Source organism: Manacus candei, unplaced genomic scaffold (genome assembly GCF_025592945.1).
Source record: "Manacus candei isolate 608988 ecotype Guabito, Panama unplaced genomic scaffold, ASM2559294v1 h1tg000005l, whole genome shotgun sequence".
Lineage (NCBI taxonomy): Eukaryota > Metazoa > Chordata > Aves > Passeriformes > Pipridae > Manacus > Manacus candei.
Window position 1 is genome coordinate 4,676,710 of NW_026138053.1, and position 25,961 is coordinate 4,702,670.

A 25,961-nucleotide genomic window follows, 5' to 3' on the forward strand; every position below is an offset into this window, starting at 1 on the left:
TCCTTCAGAACAGGAAAAAAACTCAAACTAATACTGTGGTGTTCACGATATATAGAGGAATATATAATTCTGGTACTTGGCTTGATTGCATTTAAAGGCTGTATTTAGTAGTGCCCCTCAAATTGGCTGTATAGGGAATCTCTGTAACAAGCTGTGGAGTTTTTGCATTTGACTTCCTTGAAAGCAAAAGACTTGGTATTTGCTGAAATAGGAAAAATATTTATGCAGCGGAGTACTCTGCTAGAGTTCTTTTGTCTGAAAAATAATACCAAATTAAGTGAATTGCCTTAGGTTTTTCAGGAAGTGACTGTAGATTGGCCTTACAGTACTTTAGTAAGTACAGGAGATTGGTATGGGAGTTATTTCTTTGTGTTGAGTGCATAGTCAAAATGTAGTGAGGAAAGAGTGGTTAGACAAGAGTGTAGCATAACTGCAGCTGAAAGTGAAGTATCCAGAGAAGCAGAAATCTAAAATAATGAGGTTTAGAGCTGAAAAGAAAATTCTTTCTCTGAAACAGCTGGAATACAGAGTAGGCTTTAAATTTTGGTTATAATCTTTGTCTGGTACTTCTAATTGCAAGTGGAGAATAATATATTAGAAGAGATGGAAAAACAGACATGTTCCAGGATCTCTTAAACCTAAAATGTAAAATTATTTTTAAAAGACTAAATATATAACTCTGAATGTTATTAAAGACCTTTGATAAATTGATCTTAATTTCGTAGCCTAGTTATTTTTATAGCTTATTTCCTGAAGTGTATTCTGCTCTTGAGCAGAGATAAACTGAATTTCCATGTTGTATATCCTATTTTAAGGGATGCAGATTCAAGACAATCCCCAAATATTGATTATTTAAATGAACATTTGCATTAAGTATCTGAACTTAGCACTGTGGGGGAGGGAACACAGAAATGGTAGCGAGTGTCTTAGTGCTGGATTTCTGAAATGGTTTTGTGTGGTTTGATGTCTGTGCTAAACGCTGAGGAAAATGGTCAAATTAGCATCCATCATTTTTGTTATCGCTTCTCTGCAGTCGCCTGGTGCCTACTCTGTGCTGATGAACAAAAGAATTTTGATTTCTTGATTATTGGGGAAAAAAAGCAATTGAAATGAGCATTGGGGCAAATAGGCAGAAAGGAAGTAGGCATGACCCTTGTGCTGTGAAAGAGCTTTCTAATTAACTTCACCAGTTGCAATCCTGAGCTGCTTCTGAAGTGTATTAAATGCCTTTAGTGCATATTTAGTGTATTCTTCAGTTTTTACTGCTTGGTTTGAGTAAATAACATCACCTTCCCATCGAGTGTAGTGCAGAAGGATTAACATGGTTTTCCTCAACAGCACAAGCACACCTACCACTCTGAAATCATGACTTCCAAATACAGGGTTATTTATGAGTCTTTTCAGTGTGTCTGCTCACTTTCTGCTCTGAGACCTTTCTTTCCATCCTTTGTATCACCTGCATTGAGTATAACTGTGTACTGGGGAACAGCTGGGTGAAATGGCTCTGGCAGAACCCGCTATTCCATGGCAGTCCACCCTTACCTTCCAGTGTTGTCTGGCCTTTTTCACAGTGTCCTCCTTCTGCCCTCCCCTCTAGAAACCCAGACCCTGTGCTTCAGCACTTGTGCACAGCTCCTTGTAACCCTTTTTCTTTTCTTTCCTTTTAGCCCAAGGAGAAAGGGGAGGAACAGCATGAGAGAGTGCGAGGAAAGTTCTGGGAGACTGGCAGCCATGCCCACTAGCAGTGCACTATCTTCCAGCCAAGGCAGGGTCTTTTGGGGCACCATTAGACAGCCCTCCTAGGTACCTTTCAGAGCTTTGACTTTCCCAACATTCATCCATTTCCTGCTGCTTAAGAAGTTCTGCCCTTCAGCCACACCGGTGAGCAGCATGTCCATGCCGTGGCTGTCACCTCTGCCTGCCTCCCCAGTACTCTTACTACACAACTTGTCCAAGAATAGAAGTGACCTGTGTAAAACCAGTTTAAATGGTTTTGAAAGTGATCCGCCTCCTGCTCTCCCTTCTCACGAGGCTGCTTTGCACCAGAGCTGCATTAGGAGTTTCTTCTTGGCTTTTAGATTGTGTTTAGTAAACTTGTGACCAGGATTACCTGACCTGCCTGCAGTAGCTGATTTGCAGAATCAGTGAGTCAGGAAGTCCTTGCCCCTTGTCTGAGTTTGATCCATCATCACTTGACTTTCTAGCCAGTTTGTTTTCTCTACAACCAGAAGAATTCTGCCGAGATCTTCACCTTGACTTCTGGGAATGGTCAGCCTGAGACCTTCAGAGCAGTATTGGGATCTGCTGTCCATGGGAGTGTGTACATCCTCAGCACTCCTGCATTTCCTCTCTGTTTTCTGCTACCTCAGTTTAAGTGAAGTTCCTAAACTGATCCACTAGTTCTTCAGGTTCCATCCATTCAGACCCCATCCTTCAGACCTTCTTTGCTTTTGGAATTATCTGTCACTTGAGCAAGGACCCATTTTACACGATCAAGCCAACCTGCTTCTGTCTCTTTGTCAAGTGAGATGCCATCTGCAGAGGGCTAGATTCCTTATGGGATATCTGCTGCTTGGAGGTCTTGCCTGGCCTTAAATACTTTCCTTCTCTTTTGCCTCCAGAAAATTTCAAAGGCTCAATCCCTATGCTTGGAAACAGGTTATTGTCTTAAATTGGCTTATGATTAAGAGGTGTTAGTTTCTAATTATGTTATTATGCACAAAGATATTTGTGGGGGTTTTCTGCACCTGCACGCACTTAACACTGCTCACCGCTTACTCTTTTCTCCCACTTAAAGCACAGTTTCTCTTGCTTGCCTGGATTGGGAGTCCAGCGGCCTTTGTATGCAGCTCACTGGCAATTGTGTGCTTACAGTCAGCACAGATAACCATCTCGGGAATCTGGGCTGTTGGAAGTTGCTCTGATGCACAGCCTTTGCCAACAAATCTCTGGATTTCAGCAGTATTCTCTTCATACCCTGTGCTTCATTCCTGGAATGGTCATCGATACGGTACTGCAGCCTCTGACTTTTTAAACCATGTGTGGTACAGCCTGAGTTTTGTTTGGGCCCTTCCTCATCTCTGCATGTCTGTTAAGACTGGTTTTGCACAGTTGCCACATTTCCCATGTCTGTGATGCCACAATTTTGTGGTTCCTCTCGTGTGTGAGGTTTCTTATTTTAAGAAGAGAACGAGGGGATGAAAGCATCATGGCCCTGGAGTCCAAGTCCATTTCTTTGGCTTTGCTCACTGGCTGGGCTTTGGCTGACTTACTGCTGGGGGTTATTGGATGTAGGTGCTTTTCCCCATCCTTCTTGGACAGTCACTGATCCTACAGATGTTCCTGCTTGTCCCTGCTAGGAATTTCAGTGCAAGTTACTGACTTGCAGGTGCTGCTGGAGACAGGATACTGGACCAGACAGACCTCTGCTCCAACCTAGTACTGTTGTTCTTATGACTCTCAGCATCTGTTTAAGCAGTGGAATATATCAACTTGAGGGGAAAAAACCCTGAACACTTATTTTTATTCACAAGAGTCCCAACTGCCTTTTTTTTTTTGTTCAGTTAGATAGTTTTTAAGGGGTGTTGCAAAAGCAGATGGACAAAAAGCTGCGTCATACTCACCTGCAAGCAAGCAAATGGCAGTATTGCCAGTGTGATTAATTGTTGCTGTACTAGAGGGGCTGCTGTTCCTGCAGTACAAGGTCTAATCTCCCTGCTGCCCTATTCAGATAATGATGCTCACAGAGATTTTAAAGCACCTTAAATTAGCTATCAACAGGCTTCCTTCCTCTTGCTGCAGCATTCTAGGACCCACAAAATGAGGCTGCCTTCCTCTTCCCAAGGATTCTGTTGGCTGGATGGAGGGGGTGTTTTGACTTTCCCTGCTGTGAGGACCGTAGGTAGGGCATGAGAAGATAGGACATGTAGCAGGGAAGAAGTATTCTCCAGCAGTTCCTTTTTTAGACTCCTCTGTTCTCCTACTTGCTGTATCTGTGTCATTTCTATTTACCAGTGCATCTCTTTTCCCAATTCTTTTTCTTTAAATATTTTCCTGCTCTGGAAGCCTCTTTGTCTTAAACAAAAAAACCCCCACCATCTCCAAACATGAACAGCTTGGGAGCTTGACTGATAACATATTTTTCCCTTATGCTTTCTTCTGCATTGGAATCGCTGCTCAGTTACCTTGATGTTGTTTGTTGGTAGGATTGTGGCACTGATGTGCTCCAGGTTAGGTATGTTAGGTTCCACCTATGTGTTTAGTATTGTGAAAAGCCTTTTACTAGAGTTATGCATCATAGAACCTGCACTGGTTTTGGTGGTGGTCAGCCAACAAGAATGGCTTGTACTCATGACATCAACCCGTGGTACCTCCAGTGCCATTCATGCGGATAATGTCATAGCAGAAGGTGTTAGCAGATGAAATCTGCCACCTTTAAAAGGAAAAGATTTTCAGTCTAGAGAAAATTCGTCAAGGAACATATTCATGCTGATATTTCTCTCAACAAAATTATCAAGAATTTGAAGTGATAGAACTATCTATGTGCTCACAACACAGTCATAATATTTTCTCCTTAAAGCAGTTTTCCCTTTCGTTACTGTTATCTGCAAGTACTTAAAAGGAATATTATAAACATTTGAAACATCCTTAAATTCCTGCTCTTGTTTTAAAATTCTTGAAAGTTCTGTCTTAAAGGTGAAACAAATTTGTGAAGTAGGCTCCCTGCAGTTTATGTACTGGTGGATAGCAAAATTTTTATAGGTAGCACATTTTGCAATACAACAAAGTGGCTTTACCTTTCTCAGCATCTTTCCAGATGCTGTGTAAAGTAATCTACGTAAATCTAACTATTCCAGATTAACCTTCTTAGCTGTCAGGTTGCAGCTTTTATTTATGTTTCTGCTGATCAGATTAAAAATGCTGCAGTCACGGGTTGTGTTGTTAATATTGAATTTTGTATTCCGGTCTGTAACAAATTACTTTCCTCTGTGCATTGGCAAAACTGGTTAGTAGAGCTCAGAGTTTAATTAGTGGGCTGTTGATGAGACAGAACAGGTATTCCAAGTCATTGTTCTGAATTACTGTGAAATTTGTTGGTATTGTGGTGGCTTTTGTTATTTCTTGTTTGACAGAGGCTGAGGTACAAAACCTTAACTGTTGCTGAATTAAGTCATTTAATGACAAAATTACCAGGGCTTTTTGAATTTGCAGTCAGACAGGTTTCAGGTATTGCTACTGCAGTATATTGTTATGTCCTACTTAATATTCTTGTTTTGCAAAACAAACTCTTGTTTTTCTTCAGTTTTATGTTTCTCTGCCATTTCCTTTAGACTGGAAGCATTACTGCCACTATTTCCACATGAAATTATTCCAGGTTTGAGGATGCGCTGGCCTTTCATGTCTTGGCTGTGTTTTTCCTTTCCCAGTTCCTCTGCTTGCATAGTTTTTCTCATTGAGAGAGCATCTTCTTGACCTTTTAGTAAAGATCTCTCACCTACAGACCAAGTTGTGGGTTGCTTTGAGCCACAATTGACTTTTCACTGTACTGATGCAGTTCTCTGACCCTTTGTAAAGTGGGGATCTTGGTCAGTGCACAGGCTCTGTCCTGGTTCTGCCTTTCTTCTCCCATCTCACCACCACTCATTACCATCATCTTCTAGAATAGTGGGGTTTCTCATACACTTTGGCTCTGGGTGCCTAGTGTTGCTCTTTTTTTATAGAAGTTTGGTACATTTGCACTGAAACTGTGTGTATGGTACAGTATGGGCTCACTTTGATCCGAATTTACTGTCCTTTCGATTGAAGCCTGACCAGGGGAAAAAAATCACCCTTTCCTTTGGTTTGCCTTCAGTTTCTACTCCATTGTTCAGTGTTAAGTTTTCATTGCCTTCCCCTTTCATCTAAATTTCAGAAGTGGCAGCATTTGGGATGGTATGCAGGAGGGAAGATACATCTGCTGTAATGAAGCATGTACCTCTTCTGTGACCTGCTGGTTCATGCTGTTGGAGTGCCTTTTCTCTTTGGTTTCAGATCATGTAATTTTTTTTACCCTCTTTTAATTTCATCTTATGAGTAACAGTGTTAAGTAGCACACTTCTAATATTTCATCTTCAGTCACAGTCTTTATACATTTGAAGTATCTATATGCTTTTAGTCACAGTTTAACCAAAGGATACCGTATTTATTCTTTTACCACTGAACACTTTTAAGCTGGCATCTTAAGTCACTCTTGAGCCTTAGGTCTTGCTTTAAAAACCTGGTGGTTGCCAAAATTTACCTTCAGTTTTTTGCCTTTCTTGTGTCCAGTACATACATTTCCTGTTCAAGTTGAGCGCAGTCTTTACCGTTCTTTATTTACTGCTGGTCCAACGATGCTGTATCCTTTCTCCATGATGTGACATCCCCTATTTGGGATGAGAAAGGTTTCCTACAACGTATTTAATTCCTGTTGCAGATTTCTTTCCTCACTGCTGCTTACCATTTTTATGTGCTGATATCTTTCAATTTTTTTTCTGGTTCTGTTTGGTTTCACTTTTTCTTACTGAATCTTGTTTCAGCTTAGCCTGTTTGTTTCTGAAGTCTGCATTCTTGTGTCTAATTCGTCTTTTCAGCATTGAATTTACTGTTCAGGATAGACAAGTCATGGCTGTTTCTTGTCCATTCATGCCTGTCCCCAGAACACTGGATTTTTATAGTACAGTCCCTGTTCTGTTCTGGGACAAAGCGGGGAGGAGTGCAGCCTTGCTCTTCTCAGAACAGCTGCTAATTCAGAGGCTGTGTGCTCCTTGAAGGAAGGGGGAGGAGAAGATGAAAAGAAGGGAAGCAAGAGATGTCAACCGAGGGGAGCAAAATCCAAATATTTGTTCAGAAATGGAACTCACTTGTCTCCTGCATGTCAGGAGCAGTAGCTTTTGAAAACATACTTAATCAGTTGCTTGCAGTAGTATGAACACACCCGTGCTGAAAATCCATTTTTACATTTAAAGAAACTTGATAAAAGCAGGAAAACAAAAAAGAAAAAGGAGGATAATATATTCTGCAGCATGAAATGTGTGTGTTGTTTCCAAGATATCTCCAACCCAGCACAACTTGCAGTGGGCCAATGATAAGGTTCCAGCCTTGGAGTAGAGAGATGCAGTTTTAGTTCCCTGTTTTAGCAACTGTGTTACTCTGTCCAAGTTCACCCTGGAAATTGTGATGCCTTTCAGTTTCTCTTCTCCACAGTAGGAATAAAAGTGCTTTCCTCAGTGGTGTTTGTGAGGAAAGGTGCGTTTCAGAGATAAAATGCTTCCACGCTACGGTAATGGGAACAGCAGAAGACTCCAGCCAAGTCAGCAACATCTGTCTCAAACTGCCACTTAAGCTTTGCATGCAGATTAGTCCATGTCCTCCAGCACAGCAGTCACACAGCTGACTTGGTTGAACTCTCTAGTGTGCAGGTAAGAGCAAAGCCTTGTTTCAGGTGAGATGCAGAACGCCTGCAATGACAGAAGCCTTTAGGAGACTGTAAGGCACTGTTTTCAAGAGCAGAGGTGTCTTCCGTTGTTGGTATGGTCAAGTTTAAAATTGAGCAATTGCATGTTTTTGAAAGTCCTCCTGAAATTTCTGTGGGAGTAGGGTTTTCAGAAGGGTCTGGTGGTGCTGGGCAGCATCAGGCTGTCAAAGCATGCCTCATCTTGGTCTGTTTTCTGCGTGGATATTGAGGCTATTCTAGAGTGAGAATCGTTACTGTGTCTAATTTTGAGGGATGGCAGCTACTGTCAATTAGTATTTCATTTACATGAGAACTGCTACTACCTGAGCATCTCTGAAAATCAAGACATTAAATTACACTGTCTTGCATTAAGAGATTTGTTAAAGCTACAGAAGAGGACAAAACTCATGTAATCTCCTCTGGCACTGCCTGGCAAAATCAGGCTTTCTAACTCGACAAGGTGCTGGTTGAATGATGTTGCTTTTTGCTGTGGGTAGCTTGCAGGTAGGCTTTTGGGAGTCTTGCTTTGTTTTTGAGGTCACCGTGTTCAGGTCCTTAGTGGTTGTCTTCCCAAGCAAGATGTGGAGGTTTAGGGGTCACAGTTACCTCAGTAGCAGGAATCACTTGACTGCTTTAGCTATGTTAATAGGATTTGTTTCACATTTCAACAACACTTCTCTTTATTCCCCTTTTATTTTTCTAGGCTTGTTGTCATGGTATCTGGCACTTTCCATTCAAATATTAAAATTGAGTGAGCGGTGTCTGTATGTCTGCTTCATTTTCCCTCTCTTATCCTGTCCCTGAGGGAAAGTTTTCCGTGGGATGTAGCACACTGTTTGCAAGGGCTTCCTTTGGGGGATTTTTTAATCGTGTAGCAGCATCTCTGTTGGAGAAGGCCTGGTGTGAAGAAGCCCCTTCCACTTGGACTGGAGTTTATTAAATCCTGTGTGCGTAGAGCTCCCCTGGGACCTCATTGTGCAACTCGTGTCTCCCCTCGAGCTCCCCAAAAAAGGCCTGTCTCCTGCATGAATGAGCTTTTATCTCTGGCATTTCCAGGATTAAGGCAGCAATAGGAATTTTTTCCCTGCAGATACCTTATGGGGAGCACCTGGCTTTTTTGTTATTTGGGTATCAGAGCTCTGATGCCGTGGGAGAGAGTTTGCTTGAGGGATCTTGTCCTGTCTGAGGAGCTCTGTGTCATTATGTAGCCTTTGCAGGTGCTGTAGCTATGGAACAGAGGGGGATTTTCCTTGAGCTTTGGGTTTAGTTTTGCTTTTTTACTTGTTATGAAACTACAAGCATGTTTCTTAGGAGGGGATCTGTTATAAGGGCATCCCATCGAGTCTGGAATCTGGCTTTACTCTCCAGTGGTATCTTAAGAAGAAGGATCTACTGAACTCAGAATTTGCAGATGGCTATTTTTAACCCAAGAATAAGTCATGCTGCTTAATTGTAGGTGCACTGTAGCATCACAGTATGTCTGGGGCTCTAGGTTGGATTGCATTTAAATACAGCTGACTTTTCCTGATGTACAAGTAGGATGTTCTCAAAAGAACTGGTAAGGGCACCTGAAGTACAGTAGTTTGGTGGAAGGTTCCCAAACAAAACTTATACTCTTGCACCTTTCTGCAAGAGGTAAAAAAACCAAGCAATTTACTACTCATACTTGTCTTGGTTTTCCTTGGAGAAAGACTATGCATTTCTCCCTAAATTCTTGTAAAAGCAAAAGTGTAATAGGAGAAGAATGCTTTCTTGCATGGACAATATGTATTGAATAAATCCTAGTCTGTACAAATGTAAAGAGACTGTATTGTAAATAAGCTATAGACTAAATGGGTGCTGTGATAAAGAGCTGCACTAAGCACAGAACAAGTTACCCTTCATAGTTGGATTGCAGTGAATTGTGACAGTGACAGCCTTAGCTTAATTGTTTGGTCTTAGGAGCACCCCATGCAGGAGATGCTTCCCTCTTGGTTTGCTTCTCTGAGACTGCAGTGTGCATTGCTGGGGTGACAGGAGGTGCTTCTCCTTGATACAGGGGTGGAGGATGAATGAGACTGACATTACTGATGTAAAAAGCATCAGACAAGGAGCAGGGTTTGAACTGGTCTCATGATCATATCTCATTTTGCCTTGATCTGAATCTGCTCTCCATAGCTTACCTCCTTTTTTTAGGTGAACAGCTCTATTTGTTGATGACTGTTGTAGAAATAACAACAGCAAAAATACAGCAGTCAATTCACTTGACCCTCTTGGTACATTTTGAATGTGTCTTCTCAAGGGTATTTATGTAACCTTCTCCGAAAGCCCCTACTTCATACAGCTTTTCATATGAGTTGTAGTCATTCTTTGTCTTCCCAGGAATGTGTTTAAAGCACTTCTGACGAGGTTTGGAGCCTCACAGGGTGGTGCTGTGAAATGGGCCTGCCAGCTGGGTCAGGGCTTGCCTTGGCTGTCACTACGTTTCTTTGATTATTCTTGTTTACAAGACAAAAAGCGTGGTGAGTCCTTCTCTTGCCAGTCGCTCTCCCAGCCAGCCGTAGGTGCTGTGTATTAGGAACATCTCCAGTTTGAGAAACATTGGGTAAGGTGGAAGAATATGTGCAGGTCTGCTTGGAAGAGCCACAGGTGGACAGCAAGTTGCACTCGGCTTTTTCTATAGAGAAAAACTCACCCTGCTACCAGTTTCTTCCCTAAATTTCAGTGGGGTTGTAACAGGCAAAAATGGTGCTGGGGGGTTTGGAGAATTCACGGTGAGCATTATTTGTCTTCTGGTCCCAAACCCAGAGTGACTGAAGGCTGTTACTGTCTGACGGCTTCTGCCTGGCTAATGCGAGATGAGCTGTCAGACGTGCCCTACTTCTGAAGGGAGGGATTGTGTCAGAAAAGCATCGGAGCTCGCGTTTGTGTTATGGCTGTCAGGCGGGCAGCTTTAATTAGGTTTTACATTTGGGCAGGGGACAACAAAAACCACAATTTAAGGCAGCTTGGATTGCTGCTGTCCCATTCTGCGCTTGTTTTCATGAGTGACTGTAGTGGCCATAGTCCTTCAATGTGATGTTCAGTGCCACAGTAACTTATTTCCAAATATAAAGGATATTTTTAAACATTTCTTGAACCTGTCTGGTCACAGGTGAGCACTTAAAAGTTGTACTCTTCTATAAGTTGTTATTAAAACAGTTTCCTGCAGTAGGAAAGCTTCAGACTTTCTGAGAAGGGAGTTTGCTTCTGCTTTGCTTGTGGCAATGATTGTTCTTTATACAGTTCCTACTGCAAACAGCAGGAACAGTGTTATTTGTAGAGCTTCAGAGTAGAAGAGATTGTAGAGCACTTAATACATCATGCCAAAACCTTCCTGGATTAATTTCTGCTTGAGCAAGAAAAGCATAGCTTTCAAAAAAAAAAAACTTCCAGAATTTCCAGTGGTAGGAGAACTGACAAAATGGTTGGTTGGTACTTAAATTCATTTTACCTTCAATATCAAAAACAGAGCAAATGACTTGCCCAGGAAACAGCATTTGCTGTATTGTTTCTAGTCTGGTTTCACCTGCCAAACAATGGGACTTGGAATATATAACTCCATGGACAGACATTGTTAAGAAAAAAAAAATGAATGTGTACTTGAAGTGAACACTAATATAGTACTGTTAAGTTTCAACTTTAACTTTTTTGGTCAGGTGGGCAGATTGACCCCCATATCTAAGTTGAAAGAGTTTTTTCTAGTGCTGTAGTCAACTCTAATGGCACCATCACCAAGGCATCTGCGTCTTGCTTGAAGCACATACAGCGGGGCTGGACACTGCTCTTGGCCAGCAAAGCACACAGTCAGATCAGAATCGGTGGTTTTTCTTTCCCTTTTTGATTGTGTGTGGGTTTTGTGCCAAGAAGAATTGTTTTTACCCTTTTATCAACATGGCAGGCTTGATGTGGCCTCTGTCAATCTTTCATTCCAGCATTTCTAAAGTACACCACAGTTAACTTTGTTTGTCAGAAAGTAATCTTTGTGCTACCTCAATGTATGTATTTGTGGTCTACTGAGGAGCTTAAATTGCTTTGCACCTTCACTCTGTCCTGTTCTTTCTTATCTTCTTGTCCTGTCTTTCTGCAGTTGATCTTCATGAGCAGGGAGTTTGGGTTTTTTCCACTTACCGGTGGAAATGAACAATTTAAGGGCCAAGGTCTGTTTCCTGAGGTAGACCTGTAGGAAAAAATCTTTCTGGTGATTTCCTGTTCACAATTCCCAGTTAGAGATCTGTTGACTTTTTTAATCTACTTAATGTGTGCCATGTTAATTTTGTTTTAGTCAATTAATAAGCAGTACCAAATCAAGTGCTTTAGAGAAGACCAAGTACATCAATGCCATTAAATCAACATTCTTAAAATTTATAGGTCAAACTTGTAATCTCATCAAGAAGGTTGTCAGTTTAGTTTGACGGAATCTATTTTCCAGAGACCTAATTTGATTGACATTGGTTTTATTACCCCTTATAATTTTTTATTATAAGAGTCCAGTATTGAATATTCTGTAATTTTTGCCTTGCTCAGCGTTAGACCGATGGACCTGTAATTACTTGGGTCATCCAGTCCTTTCTTTTTGAATTTCAGTGCAAAATTGTCTTTCCTCCGGGCTCCTGGAATTTGTTAATCACAAGAGAGCCTTTGGCCCCTTTTTTTGGAGTCTCATCTATGCATGTAATCCAGATCATCTCATTTAAACATACATAATTTTAGGACCTCCTGTTTAGGATCCACCTGAGTTTCTGTTTAGTACTTCATGTAACTTCTTCAGATGTACATAACGTCTGTTGTCTCTGTACTGTTACTGTTAGTATCTGCTGATGAGTCAGGATGAGCATTCAGGGATCTTTTTTCTGTAATCTAAAAAAAAAATTCTTTTGTTATTCTGATCTTTACTAGCCAGAGATTTTGTTGTTGTTGTTGTTGTTTGTTTCTTATGATATTTCTGTTCTAACTTATATTTGTTTCTGTGTATTTTCCCTTTATCTCCTATTTTAAATATGGAATTGGCCTAAGCAGACTGGCTTACAAAGGAGTAAGGGAAGGTACAGGTCTCTGGCACTGTCTTTTTCACAGTTGCAGGTTTTGGGATGTGTGGATAAATGTTACAGGGTAAACAGAACATGGAAAAAATCGTTCTCGTGGCTTGTTTGAATCTTGATGATTTTCATCTCTGAAAATGAAACTTCTTAAAGTGCAAGATATGTACATTATCAACTTGGACTTGGCTTCAGCTGGTTTGTTGTGTGGTGTTGGTTGTTGTTTTTTTTTTTATAACTGTCAAGTCCTTGGTAATCTCTAACCCTGTTACTGCTTAGACCTATTCCTTACCAGATCATAGGAGGTCCAGTATACATTCTCTGCAGCTAGATAAAACATTCAGAAGGAGCAGTGGTAATAGCAATGTAACAAGGTGTTGTTTTAGGATCATCTAGAAATATCTCTTGCCTGACCTACTGAATCACAGCATGCGATGAACTATTGGATTCCAAATCACAGAAAATATTTACTATTTACGGTGCTGTTCCTGGGAAGTGTAGCATGGGAATGAACTACAGTGTCTGTGTGGGATCCCACTGAGAGGTCCAGCTGCTTGCTTTGTGCTGCCAGATTGTGTCCAAAGAAGTGTTACCCTTTTGGAGTACATGCAATAAGAGTACAGGATGGAGAAAATAGGGAAGTTCATACTGGTTACTGTATTCTGGAACAAATACTTTCTGGTTTTTTTACCAGTAACAATTTTTCGTTCTTTCATATCTAGAGTCTGTGTTTTGTCTGACATAAGGTGTATTGCTCTTTAGAGGAATTTGAAAATAATATTTTTAGCTGCATGTATAAATTTTTTTCTTCGCTTCTTAGCTGTAAATGTTTAGCACACTGAAACTTTATGATGTTTGCTACAGTCATAAAGCTTTTCACAAATTAGCTTTGTCTGAGTTTATTTTCTTTTTAGTTTTTTGAGACTGGGATGTGTCTGTCTTCATGTACACCATAGTGTTTGGGAGAGATGGTTGAAAATACAAAGTAACCTGAAGTGGAAAGCTCTTAATGAAAGATTTCCTCCCTTGAGCTTCACTGATACAGTGAGGCATATGGCAGAAAGCAGCAGCAGGAATTTGCTGGTGGAAACAACTGCACGGAGATCTCAGTGGGCTGCAAAGGGTACAGGGTTTGAGTTTTTAAGATAAAAGGGGGTTTTATTGAATTAGCAGAAATTCAGTGCTTAAAATGCTGAGTAGATCCATCCTTTTTTGTGAGAATATTATTTAGCCAATATAGCAATTAGTGTGTTGGATATGATTTCATAACCAATAGCTTCTGAATAACAGGCCTTAAATCCTGTTACAATTTTCATGTATCTCATGGCATTCAGGGGTATATACACCAGCAAGAAGAAATCATGTTTCTGCAGACCTATTATTCTAAGGAAAATGCTATGACAGTATAATAGTTTTCTTTAAGCCAGGTTCTGCAGTCCTGCATGCAGACAAGACAACTTTATTAGTGTTGGTATTCATTATCCTTCACCTTGGAGAAAATATATTTGTTTCCAGTTGGTAGGGAGAAGCAGAGATGATATCTAAATAACTTGAGTGTTACCGGAGAACTCAGAGCAAGGTAGTAAATGGTCTGTGGAATTGCTGTATCATTCTTTTCATGTATTGCCATTATTTCCCTTCCCTGCTGCTAGTGCTGTCTGCGGGTTTGCTATCCGTGGTGGCTTCCTTGCACAAGTAAGAAGTGAGAATGTTTGTATGAGACATAGGTAAAGGCCACTCTCTAGATTGTAGTGGTCAGACCATGTGCCTTGAGAATAACAGTGGCTGGACATGGAAGCCCATGGTCAGACTGCCTGACATAAATTCCAGGGCCTTACATTAGCTACTCCTGCTCTGTGTATCTCTGAAGGTCCATAGAGGATCAACAGGAAAAGAAAAGACAAAGGCAGGTTATCAAAGTTCTGATCCTTGAGTCTCCCTAAAGCATAAAAAGAGGTTTATCTCCTAGAGGATGGCTTCCTTCTGGCCCAGGACTGTCTAGGATTAAATGCATTAAAGATTTGATGTGCTCAGAGGCACAGGAGTTGGGACAGTATAAAATATCTCAGATAGGCAAGAAGAGGAGGAAGGCATGGCAAGGAAAGTATCTTTACAATGTTTCTGTTCTGGGTTTTGTGCTCAGACAGGCTTCAGTTTATTCTTGGTGAATGTCATGTAACTTGGATAAGAATATTTTTATTGAGACTGTTTAGCTCTTCAGGAAGACTAAATATGTTTTTATACTTATTTTCTGAAGTTAAATTGATTGGAGGGAATTGCTCCCTGGATGTACTGTAGGTTAAAACAGCCATTTTTTTTTTATCCTTATGCCTGTATGTGGGCATTTCAGGCATGAACTGCAGTGTTTCCATGGATTTTTAAAGTCTTCCATCGCAGAGTTAGCAGCTTTTAGGGCTTTGATCTGATTTCGTAAGACAGAAGCGCTCCCTGTATTTGTGTTACAGCAAACACTGTATTTTGGGTGGCGTCTGACTTTGAGAAACACACAGATGCTTTTTTGTAGTCCAAGAGACAAAGAAACAAAGCTTTGTGCTGGGAGGCAGGATCTGTGCCTCCAGGGGACATCAAGGCACTTGGTGTGCAGCTGCCTTCCCAACCTCGCCTTTCTCCTGATGAGCAGGAGCTGGGTCGCTGCTTGCTGCTCCCGTGGATAGAAATCTCCACAAATGCCGTTCTCCTTGGGAGGGATTTTCACATGTTTCCATTCTCATTGCCTGTGAGCAGAAGAATTTCAGTCCCCTGCACATCAGCGCCAAAGGACAGCTTGCTTTTTGGCTTGCTGTGCTCCAGATACACTGAAGGGTGTATGAGAAGGAGCGTGGTTGGAATACAGGACTGCTAGCCTGCCTGCTTGGGCTCACTGATTCTTGAAATGTGATTATCTGTATATGTTTCTAAGTGCATGTGCCTTAACAAAAAAAAAAAAATTAAGAATTGCTCTGGTTTTCAAACATAAAAAATAAGTTCAGTAGGAGGCTCAAAGGAAGGGATCTGGAAGCGTCTGTCTGTCATGTTGTATTAATAGAACTGATGCTGCAAAGCTGCTACTTGGGAATCAGGAAAAGATCCCTGTGGAGCAGGTTCAGCCCTCTGCAGACCTGTAGTTTTATCCATGTGTGCACAATACCTGTAGTGCTGACAGCGCGGCCCCTCCAGCTCCCTGTCACTTATCCCGGTTATTAACCAGGTCTCTTTGCACTGCAAACACAAACACAGATCTCGCTGGTAAAACAGAAGCTGTTGAAATGATTTTGGCTGCTAAAGCGGGCTCCTGCCATCCCATGCGCAGCAGCAGTTGTACTGTTTGGGTTTGCTGTCATCTCTAATACTCGGAGGGGAGCTTTAATGTGGTCCCTTGCCCTGCTGCAATTTGGGCTGTCCTTTCTCCTCCTATTTGCTGGCTGCTCACTGAGCAGTAAACGAGACATAAAGGTGGTTATCTGTTCCTCAGTCAGCCCCTTCAAGGTTAATGTAAAAATGCTGTTTCCTGATTTTAAACACTTACAAACTTGTTTATAAACAGTAGCAAAATTGTGTGTGTGTGTTTATGATTTTTAAGAAGTGCCTTCCTTACTGACAGGTCAACCAGTTACATTTATTAGGAACACAAAACTATTACACAATTCTGTTGCTGTCAAGCCTCATATGTGCTCTTCAGTAAATTCCTGTGGAAGGCAGGGTGGGGGGGGTTGCTGCTTCTCATTCTTAAAGTAGGATCTTCAGAGCAGCAATTTAAAGTTATGTTGGCTTCCACTGTATTCAGGAGATATCAAAATGGTGAAGAACAGCATAGAGACCGTAAGGGAAACCAGGGATGAAATGAACAGTGTAAGAAAAACGTGTTTCTACTCTTGGAATCATGTTCCTGTGCTGAAAAATACTGAGTTCTTTTTTTCTTTCTTTCCTGCCTTTCAACAGGGCAGAGTTTAGGGTATGGATTCGTTAACTACATTGATCCAAAGGATGCAGAGAAAGCCATTAACACTTTAAATGGACTCAGACTCCAGACCAAAACCATAAAGGTAAGACAATATAAAATGCCTTTTGCTCAATTCAGGAAGTGGGAGGAAGTAGTTGAAACAGTTTCTGGCAATTTCGTCACTATTTTACTCTCTGTTGGAAGGGCACTAACGAGCTCCTCCTCAGAACAAGGGAGGACAGGCAGAAGATAAAATCTCTCTTCTCGGACATTGCTGCTATTGTTAAAGGGAGGGGAAAGTAACAGGAAGCTCCTTAAAGCATGACAGTGAGGCTAAAATGTAGAATAAAGCATCCAGAGCGATACCCTTTTCCGTAAACAGGTGAAGTACGTGACAGTGTATTCATAAGTTACATGTTTTCTTATGTTTTAATGGGAAATACCTTGACATGGAGCTGTTCTAGTGATGCTCCTGTCATTGTCAGGTGTTAAAAGTATGTTTCTCTCAAGTTAGAATATGTTATTCTCAAAAAAAAAGGGTTTTTTTCCGCAGTTTCTACATCCTTAATTTGATTTATTCTTTGAAAAACTGGAGGCTTCCCACTAAGGTCTCTTATTTCATTGTTGTAATAGACCATTAGTTATTCAATGACCTTCTTTAGTGGTCTCACAAGAAAAGCAAGCTTCTACACTGTCACGGTTTTTGCTGCATGGCTGATAAAGCTATTCTGAAACAGCTTACAGAAAATTTCTACATCCCAAATTCTGACAAATAATACAGCTTAAGGGATGTGAATCAACAAACTGAAGGGGCACAAGCAACAGATCAGATTCAAATTATCTGAAACTACTTTGATCATATTTGAATGCTGGCTTTTGGTTTGCACCATTTTCTTAATTTTTCTTCTGTACTTAATTTGTATTTCAAAGCCAAAAATTTATGTTTAAGGAAGGTAAAACTAGAATTTTTTACTTCAGTGAATATCGGTTCAAGTAGTGTCAGTGATTTCAGATCTTGTAGTCAATACTTTATTTGTGCATACCCATTCTCACTAAAAGATTGGACAAAATTATATTCCCCAAAGCAAAAATATTTGTTGGATTCCACTGTATCTCTGTGGATTGCTTCAAGCAGGTTTTTCCCTGGTCTGTTTGATCAGTGAAGAGCAGAAGTCCCGGGCTGAGAGTTATGAAAGGGGTCGAGTAACTTCACGGGCTACATAGGAAAAGCTACTTCCAAACCTCCCCTAGACCATCCAGGTTCCATCCAGCAGATGTGTGTGGGCCATATATCCAAATGCTCACAGCATGGTTTTGTAGAGTTAAATAGAAAACCTTTGAGGAATATGTAAGGCAAGGCAGCAAAATCTACCATCTTATCAACTGCTGCAGGTGGAACTGCAGGCTTGCACTCAGCAGTTTCTGCTTACAGTGAAAAGTTGCTCTCAAAATTGCTTTTAAAGGCACATTATCAGGAAAAATGTTTTGAAAATACTTTATTAAAAACTCAGTGGAACTTGAAAAATCTAGATCGGTTTTTAATGCAGCACATGTAGTTTTGAACATTATTTAGCCTTAGCAAAGGTGCTACATTTCTTTTCCTAATTACCTATGTTGCTTTCCTCTGTTTATTTTGTGAACCAGAGCAATGCTATTGCATGCATAATATTCCAAGGTTACACAAGCTACAAAAAGGCCTCCAAAAACTCCAACCCACACCAATTATTATTATTATTATTATTATACGTTTCTCGCATGCAAAATCAGGCCCATTATACTTTCCTTAGTAAGATTTTGATCTGAGAACTTCCCATGCAAAAAGTTCTGTGTAATGTTGTTTTTTTATTTATTTTTTTTTAATTCAGTATAAATTTTAGAAATGCATTGGTTTGTTTGGTTTGGGGTTTTTGTGTTTATTAGTGGCTAATACTTTTATCGAATACAGGACATCTTGTTGAGCTCTTGAAAGCTGTTAAAATTGAATAAGCAGCAACAGGGTTGATCTAACCTATGTGTACAGGAGCTACATAAGTTTCTCAATGACTGGGAAGATGTGTAGGCTTTTTTTTTTTTTAAATAAAATTGATTTTATGCAGTTTCCTAAAATCTATTCCATAGCCGAGGTTTGGCCTCAAGGATGTCTAATCGGCAGTTTCCAACTCCCATTTTTCATTGCAGAATTGCATGTGATTACCTCACTTTATCCCCTTTTTTTTTTGTGTTTTTAATTATGGTTTGCTTCTAGAAATCCTAATAGTTTAGGTTTGCTTTCCTGATATTGTGATGGGGAAGGTTTCCCAGTGTTCATGCTGAGTGGTAAATCATGTGTGTTCACTGCTGCCAGCAGCACCTGTGTCACTGGAGACATCCCTGGTTTCCACCTTGCAAGGTGATGAGAAACTGTATTCAGCCCTGCTGAAGCCTCCTCGCTTGCATCTCACTGTCTAGCATCTCACTGTCATTCATTATGAAGTTGAAGTATTTTAGCTTGTGGAATTACTGTATTTGATTATCAGACTCGATTACTTCAGCCATAGATACCCTTTACAGTTACTAAAAATGCACTGTTGGTGTGTTAAAAAAGGCTCTCTTGAAAGAACATCTAGAAAGGAATTTGGTGGCATATAGTTTTGTAGGCCAGAAAATATTTAATAGTAGAATAACATCAAGCTGGAAAAGAACTAAACATTTTTCTGCTTTCTTCGTGAATGCGGTTGGGTTTTATGCCCCAGAATCAATCTGTAGATGTCCTGTTGGTCCATGGGCTGAACCTTGGCCTCTGCCCGTGTATGTTGGTTAGCTGCAGCCCTGCAGGTGGCATTTCTCTGGCTGCCTTTTGGAAGCTGTTTTGATGGAAAGACAGTTGAAACGAATAATCTGTGAACGCCTTTTTACACTGGCAAATCACTTCTGCTTGCCAAGGTCACCGTGGTCCTGCTGGTTGTGTCCCATCTCTTTGCTCAGTCATGGGCTCTGCTGTTCCTTACACCTACACTGAACATGAGCTGGCTCTTGGGGGTTACATTTGCCCTCATTTTTTGACCCCATAAGGCTTAATTCCTGCTTAAAAATAATATATACTTTCTGCATGTGGCCCCAAATGCTGTCGTTTTCACTTCTGTAACATTTTTGTGGCAGCTTAATGTTCTCTCTCTCCTGATGCCTTGCAAAACAGCCATGCAGTCACAGGAGGAACTGGCTTTATAGCAGGATCAGCAGAACAGCCAGGCACAGTCGGCTCTGATGTGTGGACTAAAATAACTGAAAAAATGTTCTTTTTATTCTTTCATTGTTATGATAAATAATCCCTTTTCCCCGTAGCAGCTAAAATATTTATGTGCATTTTATTTAAGTCAATGATGCCCTTTCAAGTCAAAGTTGAGAGGTGACAATTTACAGAATATCTGTTTGGGGAAAGCACTGGAGGAAGTGTTATGTGTTTGGTAATAGGTTATACACGTTATGTTCCTCCTCAGCTTATCATAGTGCATATTTTATTTACGCCATTTTGTAGCAGCATCATTCTCTTGTGAAGGAAGAAAGCTTCACTTTATTTTTACAGCTAAAGCTTGACATAATTCTACAAAACAGCTTAGAATAAGGGAAGATACAGTGTGTGTTGAAATAAATATATATTCCAGAAATTGAATCTATTTTTAGAAATTAAATTTGCCCATCCATAAAAGCATATGAAAGGTCACTGCTGCTGTTGAAGATTGCCTGGCAATTCAGTTGCATCAAATATCAGAAGGAAAATAAGATGTGTGATGCATGGGGTTACAGATTGTTTAAACTGCTGCTTTGCTCCGGAAAAAGGACAACGTCTGAAAGGATACGAAAAAAGTGTTTTACAATTTACTTGGGGATTCAGGTGACCTGACTTCAATGGAACAAGGGCAGAACAGTTTTGAAAAGAAGTTTGAAATCTAAAGAGAGCCAGTGACCCCCTGAAGTACAGTCCTGTGTCCCCTCTCCTTCCTTTTCTCTGTTGCCTGACAAATAGGTTTGCTTCTTCCCTCACTTGCAGGAGCAGGTACATGATGTGATGCTGCTGGAGCAAAGGGAGATGTCTCCTCTGAGGGGACGAGGAATCTGGGTTCTCTGAGCCCTTGATAACCTCCAGTTTTTAAATCCATCAAATCTATCAGATGATGAAATACCAGGCAGTTCAGATCACTCCTCTGTGGTCAAGGGCCTTTTCTAGTTATATTAATTTTCAGTTAAATGAATAAATACCGTGGAATTTTATTTGTTTTACTCTCCCGTTTTGATCAATAGGTCTGGGTGGTCCTGGTTTAAAATACAGTGAATAAGGCTGTGGGAGAAAGTAATCCTGCGTTTTCTGAAAATAAGGTAGTAACATTACTGCTCAAAGATCTTCCTGTTTATCTTGGTTTCTCTGGCATTTTTCAAAATGCCAACTATTTCCACGAAACTCAGGCTCTAAATCTGTCCATGTTAATTCTTGTAATTGTCCACAAAACTACAAACCATCCTGTCACTGTAGGGAACCAAATAACAGCAGCCTCAGACTTCTCCGTCCTACAAAGTCATTTGTCAAAAAGATTGCCTTCCAGCCGTGCTCAGCAGAGAAGGAGGTGTGGGAAGCACAGGGCAGGGGAGGAGGAGGCTGCAGCAGGGAGCAATGGGGAAGAGCTGCATCTTCTGCACCCCATCCTGAAGTGCTTGGGAGGTATGGGGAGAGTTAAACACAACAGTTTGGGTTGCAGCCAGGAAATGCTGGATTACTGGTAATGATGGTAGCAAAGCTCTGGTGTTGGGTGCTCTTGGTGCAGTACTCTGCCAAAAACCCTGCGTTTTCCAACTGTGTTCTTCCATAGCCTAACCAGGGGCCACCTGCTATCAAACCTGCCAGACACTACTTGCAGCCTCTTGTCCCAGTGAAGAAATGGGATGCTGTGAAAGGCCAGGTGATAAGGAGAGGGTGTACAGAGAAATCTGGGCAAGGCACAGAGGGGGCTTAGATGCTCTGCAAGGAAAAGAGGGTAGATGAGGGGTTTGGAAGATAGTGGGAGTAGCTGAGCATATTGGACTGCGGCAGGGAGGGATTTGCATTTTAAAGTGTCCAGTCGCATTGTGCCCCCTTTTTTTAACTTCCCTGAAAATTTATGTTACAGAGACTTGCAAGCTGCAGATTTGGGACATAGCTGTTCCATGGTTCCTTTTAAAATTAGGGTAATGGCTCGTTCTGTTTTAGGGTAGCTCAGACTTAGTCAGAGGGATCATCTGCAGTGGCTGCTGCACACCAGGACAAAGCCTTGGACAAGGAACTTTAAAAGGTGCTGCAGACCTGGAAAGCCTCAACTAAGTTTACTCTGGTTTTGCTCTTTAGGAGCCTCTGTTTGGGTAACCATTTGGACTTGGTAGTGCTTATTAACAAATCCTCTTCCACCTTTGTGTCCATAATGATGATGCTGCTTGAAGGACCTTTCAGTGCTGCATTTGAAGGTTCAGCTTTGGCTCTGCTGCTTTGAGCAGGCACCAGTCTTTACCTCTTAATTTTGTGCACCTTCTCTTAATCGCAATCTGTGTTTTAACTGCTTCAGTTTCACCAGTCAGTCCTTTTCATTCCACTGAGCCAGAGCAATTATTTCTCTTAGCCTTGCTCTTGATACAGCGAGAGTACTTCTAGGTTATTATCAATGGATGTCTTTCCTGAACTGATGGGGTAGACCATTGTACCTGCAATCATAATTAATCCTGGTAAAATGGCATTGAATTGCTCAACAGTAAAGTGCATCGTCACTGCCCTGCATCCGCCAGCCAAGGGCTTAGGGAAGAGAAAGGACAAAGCAGTGCAAGCGTCGGATGTGAAAGTATTCCAGCCTCTGGACCAGAGGGCTTTTGGGTGTGCTTGTTCTGACAGAGTACGTAGCTTTTGCAGGAGAGTTTCTCAAATCTGGTTTTGCACAAAATTAGGACACGAGTGAGGGTCTGGAAGTGGCTGTGGGGAAATGTGTCTTTCTGCCATAGCCTCTTTACTTGCGTTAAGCAGATTTTACTTCTGTATGTGCATGAAACAAGTGAGATTGTGCTTATTTACATGTGTGAAACTCTCTGAGCAGTTATGTTAAAGCACTTCCAGTGTGTACCAGTGGGATAAGGGGCAGCAAGTGAGGAAAGAGTTGTCCCCATTCTGCATTGGACCTCAGGCAGAAGAAAGCCAAGTGACTCACCTCAAAACTCACACAAGAAATCCTGTATCTCGACCCGTGTCACAGAAAGACACCAAGCAAAGTCTCAGAATTAAGGTCCTTGAGAAACCTGGTATCTTTGAATGTTATTCAGATTTTCTTGGAAGCTGCCCAAGGAGTCGTTTAACAACAACTGCACCTTACCTGCTTGTGGCCAGAGAGGTGTCCCAGGGATTGCAGGTACCACAAACAGGTGGTTTGGTGGCCTGTGGGTGCCTGTGCTGCCATGATTCAAGGCTCCTGGTTAGTCTCATGATCCCCAGGTGAATGATGGCAGAGCCAGACACACATCTCCAGAGATGTTTTGTTGATGCAAAACATCCACACAGGTTGGTGTTTGCAAGACGGGAGCTGCTTGGTTACTGCTTAGATGTTGTGTCCAGGGCAGGGTGGCTCTGCTGGCAGAGTACATCGTTCCAGAAAGGACAACGCGCTTCCCCTTTGGAGCAGACTGGAGTTAAATTTTGCAAGGAGGCATCTAGAAATGGACTTGATGTTGGAGACATCCAGGATTAGCATGTGAGCTGAAGGCTTCTCCTGTGGTGAGCAGCAGTGAAGTGGTTAAATGTCTGTGTTTCAGTGGCTGCTGTTACATGTTCTGTAGGACAAATGGGATGCGTTCATGCCTCTGGGTGCCTTTGCTGTGGGCTCTGGCTTGGAAAGGCCAGACAGCTTCAATTTACGTTCTGAGGAGTCTTGAGGTTAGAAATTCTTCAAAAAGTTTTCTGTGTGGGGAAAATGGTAGGAAATCAATAGGGAAGATAATTACTTGAACTTGGAGATATTTTCTGTGCAACTGAACAAAAATGTGCTTTACCGTGGAAGATATGAAATGCTGGACCTTCTGACACTGCAGTAGTGTTTTGAGACAGTGGTGCAGACTCTGGAGATGGCTGTTTGTACTGAAGAGAAACCCTTACACAGGCTAATGCTCAATGTCAGATGAGAAATGTCCTAGTAAATGTTTTTCACAGTTAGTATATATGTATTTATAGAAACTAACATCTGAGGCCAGCAAGCTGTAAAACGAATTGTACAATATTTTATTATCTTCCTTGCAAATTTTACCAGAGAACTCCTAAATGATCTTATGCAGTGAAATACAACACCGTCCTTCGACCTTCAACCGTCACACAAGCGGACAAACATTTTAATGCTGAGAAATGCTTGGGTCAAACAGCAGTTTGGTGTTCTCCAGCTCATTATTTGAATTCTTTGTGGTGGCTAGGCTTCCATATTCTTTTCCACACGCTGTTTCATTACAGGGTGCTAACACTGCCGTGAGCAAAAGAAAAAAAAAAAAGAAATCATTCTTAAGTGTGAATATAAAGAATTAATGCAGTATCCTCACACAGTGCTTTGCAGCTTTCAGTGATAAAATGGGAGCTGGTTTTCGCTCCCATTTTAACTCGCGCGGCATAAGGAGCTTCTGGTGTGATGGAGGGTCAGGGTGGGCGATTTCTTCCTTTGATAACTCACACATGGGAAGACATCCCGTCCTCAGCACTAACTGAATAATAGCTTGAAAGCAGGATGGCACACTCTAACCGATCGATTGGTCATTGGCTGACCTGAGAGGGAAGATGAAAAAGATTCAAAAGCAGATAAATAATTGACATTACTAGCCTTGAGTCCATTCAGCTCACAACCTTTTCTCCTTGATATTAAAGACGGCTGAGTTGCTTTTGGCAGCTTCTTTCTTTGGCTCAGGCTCCCCCGCAGCCTGAATGTTTGATTGCGGGAGGAAATAAAAACTAGACCTGAGCAGCGATAGGTGTTCACATGGGGGGCTTGGGAGTGCCTGTAGCCTCTCCTTCCCCTGCCTGTCTGCAAGGCCCATGAGAGTAGAAGTATATATATATATATGTATATAAAATGTCAGGCACTTATGCTCTGGGAAGTGGTGGGTTTTTTACATATCCCAACACTTTTCATCCTCCCTGTAATGTGGCATTTGGTTAATGAATGTGCCAGAGTGAGAAACCCAAAGGAAACCCCTGGCTGTTTTCCCAGGAACTTTTAATAATTTTGCTGTTCTCAGTTTTGAGGAATAGGTAAGGTCCCTACCCCTGCTCCAGGGAGGCTCTTATGTATTTTTTAAACTGTTATTCCTAAAGTAGGTTAAACTGTAGGTATCTGAACTCTTACAGTACCCTCTCAAGGTAAGGCATTTACAGAGTGGGGAGGGAGAGTCTGCTTTTCCAAATGCCCCAACATGGGATATAAGTGAGAAGCAACCAACACGAGATCACTGAACCAAGCTGTAGGCATGGCTGTCCCTGGTGTTCCCAAAGACCTGGCTTGAGCTTTGTTACATAAAAGCCAAGCAGTGCTGTGTGTGTTCTGGTCCTGGCATGTCAAAGGGCTGTTCAGAACAGCAATTAAGTGATGGAAATGCTGCACCCCATCAGGAGCTCATGGGCTGTGAGGTCCTGAATCGCTGAGGCACAAAATAGTTTCCACCTCAATATCCTTCTTCTTTCAGCACTGAAGGTTTCTCTGTTCCTTATGTCTACTTGTGCCTTTGTGCTGTGTGCCTGCCTGAGCTTGCCTCTGTTGATGCAAATGTTTTATTGAACCTCTTTTTCATATTTCTTTCCCTAAATTTTTCCACCTCCTCTCTCTAGCCTCCTCTGTAAATGTTAGATTTAAAAGGTTATGTACAAACATGTAAGTTATAAAGAAATCACCAAAAAAACCCCTTAAAATCTAGAATCTTTGGAGTTTGTCTGCTATTATGCAGAGAAGATTGTGGAAGCAAATATTAGTCATTAACATAATTTTCTGTGTTGAGTCAACATCTATTTTTAGGTGTGGAGCACATAAAGACAACTCTTTGACACATAAAACACATAGACATCCATTTGACATGATCTGTGTTGAGGCTGAGCCTCAGGAACGGGGAAGACAATTGCTGAATGTGTTGTATTCATGATGGGAACCCCCTTCTTCCTTCCAAGACACATTTTAAGACATAATGCAGGAGTGTACTGATCTGTTTATATTGAAAGAAATCAAAATGAAGTGCAGCATACTCAGGTTTGGTTCCAGTGCTGTTTGAGATGTGCTGCAAAGTAATTCATGATCTGTGCTGAATACCTGCCATTAGACTTCATCCAGGAAGTGTTTTTATGATGTTAAATGTGTGTGTTCTAAATGTATATATTATTTTAAAAGTGCAGAAGGCTTTTTATGCACATATTATAATTATAAATCTGATTCATAGGTAGAAGAGCAGTTAAGAGTCTTGATTTAGTAATTTTCCAGCAGCATAC

At 41.3% G+C, this 25,961-nt stretch overlaps 1 protein-coding gene across 10 annotated transcripts in view; it reads left to right on the forward strand.

The window, feature by feature from the left end:
• The window catches only part of ELAVL4 (ELAV like RNA binding protein 4), a 79,527-nt gene that overhangs the window by 45,950 nt on the left and 7,616 nt on the right, over positions 1-25,961 (forward strand). For all 10 annotated transcript variants that reach the window (XM_051799935.1, XM_051799918.1, XM_051799887.1 and 7 more), the window contains one exon: positions 16,471-16,574. In XM_051799935.1, coding sequence (XP_051655895.1) covers positions 16,471-16,574 — 104 coding nt within the window. The remainder of the gene's footprint in view (positions 1-16,470; positions 16,575-25,961) is intronic.